The sequence below is a fragment of the Apium graveolens genome, chromosome 10 (assembly GCF_009905375.1).
Source record: "Apium graveolens cultivar Ventura chromosome 10, ASM990537v1, whole genome shotgun sequence".
NCBI classification, from domain to species: domain Eukaryota; kingdom Viridiplantae; phylum Streptophyta; class Magnoliopsida; order Apiales; family Apiaceae; genus Apium; species Apium graveolens.
Genome location: NC_133656.1, coordinates 222,071,907 through 222,082,535, shown reverse-complemented (window position 1 = coordinate 222,082,535; position 10,629 = coordinate 222,071,907). Strand labels below are relative to the sequence as shown.

Sequence of the window (10,629 nt, the reverse complement as noted above, 5' to 3'; positions counted from 1 at the left end):
TATAAACACGGTATCTCTACAATATCTTAACTATTTTGTCCACCTACAGTGTAAACAATTTTATAAAGGCTAAAAATCCAAGAAACACATTCACCCCACCCCCTCTGTGTTGCATTCAATATCTAACAAAAACCCGACAAAATTGTCTTGAGTTTGGTATAAAATTCAAAAACAGATTGAGAATTCTGAGAAATTTCTATAAGTTCCTTCCCAATGAGTATAGCTCTGTAATTTATGAAGTACTAAGTCTTTCTTCTAGGTCTTTCCAGATCGATCTAGCAGTTTTGAGAAACAGAACGCTTCTTGCATTGGTTTCGTCGAGATTAAACATGATTCATGAAATTACTAAGGAATTGCATCGTTTTCAAACACTGTATTTAGTAGAAGTTGATGCAAGTGGAATCACTGGTCCTTTAACAAAGCCTAGTTTGTTTTTAGCTGATAATATCAATATCACTAATCTTTTCCAGTTGTTTAAATTATTTCCATTAAATTTGACCGAAACAAGTTGATGTGTACTTGCATCTTATGGATGCACACTCGATGGATCAAAATTCGGTTACAATTGATCATTCGATGAAATGTTGATGATGATATTTTAACGACTATTTCACAAAAATAATGATTCAACGATAACGATCCTATGATTGCGATTCTACGATATCGATTCAACGACTCAATCGCCAATGCTCACCATTTGTGTGTTTATAAATGGTTGAATTGTTGAACAAGAAAACAATGCTAACTAACTTTAGTTATATACACGAATTAACAACCGATCATCTATGACGAGTTTGTTATTTTTCTATAAATAAAATAAAACGAGGTACTAAATACTAATTAGCCGGTACTTTTTTGTCATTCGTGCCACGCTAGAGAGGGAATCACTAATAATTTTGTACGCTCAATTTCACAATATATATTAGAAAGTTATATCATAGTTTTATATGGTCAACTGCATTATAGATATTAGATAGCTAAATCATAATTTTCAACATGGATCATTGAAATAAATACGTAAATGTAGGGGCACTCAACTTTCTCAAGGGGACACTTGATTAAATATACCTATTTATAATACCCATTGCTCATAAAAATTATTTTTAACAAATTTTGTGAGAGCACGTAATCCCGTAAGCCTCTACTTAGATGCGCCCTTTGTACATGCTTAGCGCGGAAATATATAATTTCAACTTGTTTAAATTAATTATTATTTTTTCATTTTTTAATAATGATTGATCCGTGTATATACAAAAATTAGATTAATACACCCTCTCATCCAAAATATAGGGCGTTTACTTTTTACACACACGTCAATGTGTCTTTGAATATATAGCTAAAATATTTATTTTAATTTTTTTCTTATTCTAAATTAAAAATATATATGTTATATTTTAATTTAGAAAATAAATATTAATATATATATATTAATTCTAATCATATTTTCAAAGCTGTTAAAAGTACATGAAAAAAGGTTAAACGCTTCATATAAAAAAACAGAGGGAGGAAATTGTATCTAATTTAATAAATTTTATGTGCTCACTAACAAAAATAAATCCATGGAATTACAGCCGAAAGGCACCAAATACAACATAAAAAACCACAACCCCATGAAACGGACAAAAACAAAATACAAAAAATGGGGCGGAGCTGACAAGGATTCTCACAGCCTTCATGCACTGCCACCTCACTACGATTGTCTCCTCTGTTTTTTCACTTGTATTCCACTCTCACTCGGTCTATGACTACTGTAGTATTAGTGTTTTGTTGTTATATTTTTTTTAATAATTTAGTTAACTAAAATTTAATATAATACTCTTCTTATTATTAATAATACCAATAATCATACATTAAAATAGATTAAATTTATTTTAAAAAAATTACTTGTTTTCTATCACCCCAATATTTAAATTTGTTTAACTTATACCAACTGAACTGCTTCACTTATTTAAAATATTTAAATTCGAATTCTTCACGGGCTCAAACTCTTATATATCCGAAATTTTTGAACGGTGGCGATTATAATTTCAACCCTGGTTGTCTGATTCCAATTATCAAGATTTTGAAGTACACCAATATTTTGGTTTTCTGTTCCATATTCAAAATTAAACAAAAATGCCCACATCATTGACTTGTCAAAACAAAACATCCAAAAGATGACTGTTATAATTTATAAATAAAAACTGACTTGTTTGTTATTCATATTTTCATTAAAAGGATAAAATTGTAATTAAAAAAAATAACAAATTTGCAATATTTTATTATAAATTTCAGAGCTTTCCCCATAACTTTCTCCTATTCTTGGCTACAAATTACAATTCTCTAGTTCCAAACGCTTCCATTTTTAACTCACTCCAAACAACCGAAATAACTAAAACTCTCTCTCTCTCTCTCTCTCTCACTCATACAAATCACAGCAAATGAAGGTGGCGAGCTATGGCAATGAGAACGAAAACTGCTAGGCTCCTTTCTTCCATAACCCACAAACCCACTCTTCAAAACACCACCTCCATTAATGGACCTTTCAAGAACCAACCCGACCCGTTTTTCGGGTCCGGGTCCGGATCATTCTCATCATCTGCAGCTAACTCAGAGATGATGAATTCTTCAAGACTGGTGGGGTGGAAAGGTTATGAAGAATATAGAAGAGCTTTGTATGGTGGTAATATCACTCATAAGGCTCTTCTTGTTGATGCTGTTGGCACTCTTGTTATTCCCTCTCAACCCATGGCCCAGGTTTATTTTTTTAATTTTTTTTTATGATCATTTAAAAATACCCTTTTTTTATTTTGTTATAATTTTTGTTTTTATTTTGGTGTTAGATATACAGACAAATTGGTGAGAAGTATGGTGTGGATTACTCTGAAGATGAGATATTGAATAGATACAGGAGAGCTTATGAGCAGCCTTGGGGTAGATCTCGATTAAGGTAATATTTTTTAACCATTTATTTAATATTTTCTTGAGATTTTTTGTTTGTGTTGGTGTATTAGTAGTGCATGGTTTTTTTAGGCATTTTTTTTATCTTAAATTTTTGTATAGATTGATTGTTGTTAGAGCAAGTCCAACCGCTTCTTTAAATGAGCTATTAAGTTTAAATATAAGGAACTTGGCCTTAATGCTTCCTTAAATGGGCTATTAAGTTTAAATATAAGGAACTTGACCTAAATTGACACTCTTAGTAGTTCCTTAAATCACTAAGATATCACTTTCATACTTTATCTTTAAGAAACAACTAGTTCTTCCTTATATCATTTTTTATTTTTATTAATAGAATATTAATTTCTCACTCTTTCTTCCACTTTATTCTTTCTCTTTCTTCCACTTTGTGTTCATATCTTTTCAAATTTATTATTATAATAATAATAAGGGATGAATTTATAGATTATTGTTGGAGTTGAAATATAAAATCATGTACTAACTTACTAAGAGTTATTATTTTATACTATTTATAAGGAAGCTACTAGCACACTTGGATTTGCTCTAATTATATTATGTAAAACTATGTTTATTGTTAGGAGTAATATCTGTATATCTTTATGAGCTTTTGGTAGCTTCCTTTAGTTGGGGTAATTATTGGTGTTGGCATCTTTATTTTTTTTTTAATTCTCTTTTTTCCAGTCTTTAGCTTTTAATATATCTTTGTCTTTTGACTTTTAGAAAGTGGTGTTTTTTCTCTCACTACTGAAATATTTGAATAATCTGCAATCAAGAATGAGCTTATGTGCTTGAAACTTCATTTGAACGTGTAATTGGGTACAATATAAATGTAAAAAATTGTTATTGTTATATTAAAAGATTTGAACAAATAGGGAGGGTTCGCGTTTGGAATCATGTCGGTTCTGGTAAATCAATTTGTCATCCTTTTGAGATGAGTTGTAGAAACATTGTAAGGCTGTGCTGTTTGTTTTCCTTGACTTTCTCTATGGCAGAGTAAAATCAGTTTCTCGTTCTTAGTGCACTGTGCATTGTGTTTTTTCTAAAAAATGTTCAAATCTTCCTTCTCATATCCCGTTGGTGTCAAGTTGATGGAATTAATTAATTTGTACAGTTCCTCTTTGAAAGCTATAAGAGTCTAGGTTCTTAGAGCATTCCCAGAATTAGGTCTATTCCTATGCACAATAGTGGTCTTATTGAGCACAAGTCTCGACATCTCGTAAAAGGAGCGAGTGAGATACCTCTACATTCTACACCAAGAGGTATTGGGTGCACAAGTGTATTATTGAATTTAATCTATTAGGCCAAGTAATAATAGATTAAAGCTTGCTCACTAAACTTCAACATAGTTACTAATTCTGGAATTCGCTTTCATTCAACAAGACTGATTTAGTTACAAAACAGAAGTTGGCAAAACTTTCATATAGATATAATATAATTAACATTCTTTCCAGTAAATTGATTGTGTGAAGTGCACAACTGAAGATGATTCTGGCTATGCTATAATTGCTCTGTTGTCTCCACTCTCCACTAATTCCATCTCACTCTTAAGACTGTTGCTAACTTCCAGAAACTAGTGTGTATTCATAGATATTTAATTGATGAATTGCTGATTCCAAGAATTATATGGCCAAGTGTATGCTAATTTGCATAATATAGGAGATAAGTTTGTTAATCAATCTTGCTTCAGACCCGATGAGGTCTTTTCTCTTCCAGAAAGCTCCATTTCCCTCGGTCTTCAGTATAAATTGTTTCTTAAAATTTGGCAAACTGATTTGCAGATATGTTAATGACGGGAGACCATTTTGGCAATATATAGTTAGTTCATCAACTGGCTGTTCAGATTCCCAATACTTTGAAGAGCTGTATAACTACTATACCACTGATAAGGTTGGTTTACTGAAGCCATTAATATATCAAATTTTTAGGAACTCAGGTGTAATTAAATGTAATCTAGTCTGTTGGTGTGCTATTTCATTTTCATGAAATTCTTTGTTGTTTTCCTCTTTAACGGTCTTCCAGGCATGGCATCTCTGTGATCCAAATGCTGAGAAAGTTTTTAAGGCCTTGAGAAATGCAGGAGTAAAAATTGCTGTTGTGTCAAACTTTGATACAAGGTTAAGACCTCTGTTGCGGGCTTTGAATTGTGATCACTGGTTTGATGCTGTGGCAGTCTCAGCTGAAGTAAGTTGTAATTTGCTTCTTCTACTTTGCCAAATTCTTCAGCGATCGTAGTTATTGACATTGTATCTGTCGCAGGTTGCAGCGGAAAAGCCAAACCCCACAATTTTCCTTAGAGCTTGTGAGTTGTTGGATGTCAAACCTGAGGATGCAGTTCATGTAGGAGATGATCGTAGAAATGACATCTGGGGTGCAAGAGATGCAGGTTGTGATGCTTGGCTTTGGGGAAGCGATGTCTATTCCTTTAAAGAGGTACTGTAAATTCATATTTCTTGTTCAGTTTATGTACATGACCTGAATGCATTTCTATGGTGTCAGACATTCTGTTGAATAATATCGTATTATGATTTATGCGCGAGGTAGTCACGTAATTCTCAGAGTTTCATCTTAGATTGTTTTACATATATATTGGTGTATAGGAATCTATAGAAGTGATTCCAAACTCTGGCAAAGGGTAAAAACTTTCATTTTTGTTCAAACCGTATCTTTTGGTCTCAAAATATCAAGGAATGCATTTGAAATTTAGGAACAGCTTTTTCTTATGACTCCTATCCAATGTATCTTTTGTATGACTAAAAGAAATCTGAAATTCACTAGCAATATGTAAAAAATCCCCAAATATATTGCTAGAGAATCTACAGACTTTCGCAAGTCAAACTGAGACTCATTTATCTGACAGAGAAGTATGCTTTGAGTTTTGGAGCATGCAGTATAAACTAAGCAATACTAGCATTAATACTAGAGCATCGTGTGTTTTCTGTTTCTTATAGAAATAGTCGAGTATTGTCTTTTTCACGGTGAAAATTTTAGCAGAGTTTCATTAGGGATCTACTTGAACATGACTTGCAAGGAGAAACCGCCTGAAGTAAAAAAGAAACAAAACCATAATGAAACCAAGTTAGTCGCGTTATGGAGTAATTTTTTGCCTTGGCATACATTTGCATGCTGTAAAATAACTATTATATTAGCCAAATGACCTTACATCGCCAAGTTTATCCGTTACAAGTCATTTCTCTTACATGATTATGGATGGAATTGCAGCCTCCAATAATTCTGAATATGTCATTTACACTATAAATGTCTAGTCTCAAAATTAAATTAATATTATGTTGATGTGTACGCATTTTGTTGCATCTAATTAACAAGTCAGCAGAGTATTCTTGCATGACTTAAACTTTGCTCAATTTGATCCAACTTGGCATGCATTTCAGTTTTTGGCTGTTAGGTAAAAGCTTTTCAAAGGTGAAGGTTATGCATATATGCATATACATCAGCCTCTATAGACGAGGCAACGTACTGAAAATTCCATATATTTTGTAATACAGGTTGCTCAAAGGATCGGAGTTCAGGTCTAATCATCGGTGAACTCCATCTCAGTAAATTAAAGGGATGCATTTTGTTGCACAAGTGCTTTTCATCAGTCTTAAGCGGTTGTATATATTCTGTTCCTTTTGTAATCTGTAGAGATGAAAGATGAAATGACATGACTGCCGTCGGATTTGAATAAAAAGCTTAAATGATGTTTTCAGTTAGAACTTTGGCTATGTTTTATCGATTATAAATTTGCGAACGATCAGTCTTTTAATAAATGTTTCAATCATAATTAAAACAGGATCATGTTATGGTTCCTCCGTGACTCCATTTTTAGAAAAGTAATTTAAAAATGTTCAGACTCGTGTATATAGCATTCCATTATAACTGCCTTGAAACAATGCTTGCAAGACGTTCATATCCTGTTTTTGTAAAAAGCCCAAATTTTATTTAAACATCATACAAACTTCAAGACCTTAGTTGGTTTGGGGATGGGAGGGGGTTGGTTGAGATCTTAAAATCCTCTGTTGGAAACAAATTTGAATCGAAGGGTTGGGTTTTTGACGGGTAGAGGTTGGTACTTGGTAAGGGTTCTAATCCAATTAAATAGTTCCAACACCTCAAATCGGGGTGGTGATGTAACTGAGATGCACAAAAATCCCGAGCCCGAAAATCTGGCCCGGCCCGATCCGGTCAAAATCCGGTCAAGTCCGGTCCGGTCAAAGCCCAGCCCGGTCCCGGCCCGGGTTTCGGGCCTCGACGGGCCCTATATTTTTAGGCAAAGCCCGGCCCGGCCCGGCCCGGTTAAAAGCCCGGGCTTCGGCCCGGCCCGGCCCGATTAAAAACCCGAAAAAACCCGGTTATAATCTGATTATTCTAATATATTTTCTTATATATTTATAAATTCACATTTACTATAAATATAAATAATACTTTAAACACATATATATTTACATATTTGTGATTAATAATATTATTTATATACTTCGTTGCATAAATAATGAAAGAAGATATAATAATTACACTATATATATTTGGATATCATTGTTATAAATATTTAAATATCATTGTTATCATAACAATGATAAAAGATATTATATAAACATGTTTATTTTTTGCCGAACTTAAATATTTTCAACGAAGTAATGTTTTCATAAAATATTTCATGTAAACTAATACATTTTTACGATGATCTAGTTGCTAACACATGTATTCTTCGGAATCTCTAATAATACTCGATCCGATTTAAATTAGAAAAAAGCCCGGCCCGATCCGATCCGGCCCGAAAAAAGCCCGGTTAGGCCCGCCTCGAGGGCCCAAACGGGCTTTGACATTTCCAGAAAGCCCGGCCTGGCCCGGTCAAAATCAAAACCCGAAAAGCCTGACCCGGTCAAAGCCCGTGGTTTTTAAGGCCCGGTCAAAGCCCGGGTCGGTGGGCCTTTTGTGCATCTCTAGTTGTAACCAAGGGAGATGCGGGCAACACACGGTGAAGCGAAGATCACTTCGTGCATCCGAACCGCTCAACTGCATCCAATCGCTCGCAACCGAACCGTATTTTGCGGATAATCGCGAAATGCGGGTTGATTGTGGATTTAAATTTTAAAAATCGTTCATTCGCGGTTTGGATGCGGTTTTGAATTCTTAAAAATCGCAAAATCGCAACCGCAACTCGCAACATATATTTATTATAAAATAAATTTCCAAAAATGTAATTGATATCGTATAAATTAATAAGTATACACATTTATTAGCTAATCTTAGGTTAATGTTAAGACTTCGTTCATAAAATTTACAATCATTATAAGATATATAACCAAACAAATGAAAAATGTAATCAACATGTAATTTTATTTTATTTTCTTTTTTATTTTCTCTCGCCTCCATGTTTTTGTATGTTTTTAATATCATTGTTCCACCCGGAGCATTAGTTTGTATTTTATTTTTGAATATAAATTTATCACGTAACTTAAACTTGAATTTATTAACATTCCGAATTTATTTTTTCGCAAACCGATCCGCAATAACCATAAATTCGCAACCGCAATTGACGCGGTTAACCACAACCACAAATGCGGTTGCGGATGACAATTTTCTAAAACCGCTCTTCGCGGTTTGGTTCGACTTTTACCCCAAAATCGATCCGATCTGAACCGCGAGGTTATCAAGAGGATGAGGTTAGGGATGTAGTTCGAGTCAAGTCGAGTCCAAAAATAATCGAGCCGAGTCCAAAAATAATCGAGTCTTAAATTTTGTTCGAACTTGACCTGTAAAATTAACGAGTCGAGTTTGAACTGTTCGCAAATTTTCGAACTTATCGAGTTTTCAAGTTTTTTACGAATTTTCTAACTTATCACGTTTTGACGAATTCGAACCTATCGAGTTATTTAACAAGTTGTCGAGTTTATTGAGTTTTCGAGCCTATTAGGGTTATTATCGATTTTTGGCTTCGATTTCACGAAACTTGTTTGATTATATTATCTTATTTTTATGTTTCTAAAATAACCATTTCATTTAAAATGGTTTCTAAAATAACGCACTTGATATTTTTAGTTCTCTACATTTCCAATCAATTATATAATATTTTACTATCATCTTTTCATACATATTTTATAGATACATTTTATTTTTATTACGAACTAAATATCCTAAATAATATAAGATGATAATAATAATAATAATAATAATAATAAAAAATTATAATTTCCTTATCATAAACAAATATGATTTTTGCTTTTTCAAAATGCCAATTTAATCTTAATGAGGTGCAGGTCTTTGCATCTGAAATTCGCTGACATTCGTTGGGCTTCCCTCTTCGGGAGTACCCCTGCATCCCGGTGTTTTTGTGCAATAAACCCCTCTGCCCAAGACCAGTGGCAATGACATCATGAACCATAAATCATTAGTAATTTTATAAAAGTTATATTTATTCGGATGATTTGTTGATAAGTACAACTATGGGTTATGACTTAAAAATTATATCTATAATCAGCAAGCGAAATCAATCAGGTCATTGATGCATCTACTGGTAAAAAAAAATAACCAATGTAATATTTGAGATATCGGAAATATTTGATATATAAATCTAACAGTTTTATTTATTAAAAAATGTTTTTTCAATATAATTTATAATGTTAGTTGAATATTAAATTTATGTATGCAAAAGTCTTTAATTCAAGTTTTTTTTTGCAATAAAACTTCTCATTAATCATTGAAATTGAATAAGTAACATCTCCAATAATAAGTTTCAAGGATATAAGAAATAATTAAAGTCATCTAACAAACAAGGGACTTCAGCCAACAAATGTGCAGTCATGTTTACTTGCTTTTTAATATGACAAATAGTAAAATCCACCCTCCACCTCAGCTTTTCCCAACATTCTTCAAATACGTGACCTAGGGGTGCCCGCAGGTCGGTTTGACCGGGTTAAGTGTAAAACCCTAACCTAACCCATTTATTTCGGTTTTAATAATTTTATACCCAATTAGGGTTCAATTTAAATTTTATCGGGTTGGGTCGATTCAGATTTAAGTCGGTTTAGGTCGGTTAGAATAAGCTATTAATTAGTTCATGCATCAAGAGCTTGCCAATATCTGTGTGCATTTAGGTTGAATTTGCAAGAAAGTATAGGATGTAGGGACAAAACTTCATTTCACATTTACCGGACATCGGCTAACAAATGATAATACAAAAGACATAACGTAGTTGAGGTGAGATAGTGAATTTTACTGATATCAGACTTTGAAACTAATAATACTACAATTTAATAAATCAAACTCAAATTAGAGAGTTTAATCTGATAGAACTCTTAATCACAAGTTTAACTATACCTTATTTACTTAAATCAATCTTTTTAAAAGAAAATCATTGTTTTATTCGACTAAAATGACAATGGTATACTAAATTATCATTTGACATGCAAATAACAATTTAAGATTATTTTGGTTACAATTTTACAAATCTTTTTATATTACAAGTAGGGGTGCGGGTCGGGTTGAAATGGGCGGGTTACACATAAAATCCTAACCTAACCCATTTAGTTCGATTTTGATAATTTATAACCTAATAAAGTTCGGTTAAAATTTTTTGAGTTCGGTCGGGTTTTGGAACCCATGGGCACCCCTAATGTGACCTATTTAAAACAAGTCGCCGTTGCTTGCAAAGCATAGACTGTCAATTCTGAATCACACTCGATTATCAAA

At 32.9% G+C, this 10,629-nt stretch overlaps 1 protein-coding gene across 1 annotated transcript; it reads left to right on the top strand.

Moving 5' to 3' along the window:
* The first annotated feature begins 2,288 nt into the window (after positions 1–2,288).
* Positions 2,289–6,653, top strand: LOC141689934 (uncharacterized). Its single transcript, XM_074494467.1, has 6 exons — positions 2,289–2,736; positions 2,823–2,929; positions 4,719–4,827; positions 4,960–5,121; positions 5,197–5,370; positions 6,444–6,653. The coding sequence occupies exons 1-6, from the start codon at positions 2,437–2,439 to the stop codon at positions 6,471–6,473; spliced, it is 882 nt and encodes a 293-aa protein (XP_074350568.1). The 5' UTR covers positions 2,289–2,436; the 3' UTR covers positions 6,474–6,653.
* The last annotated feature ends 3,976 nt before the right edge of the window (positions 6,654–10,629 follow it).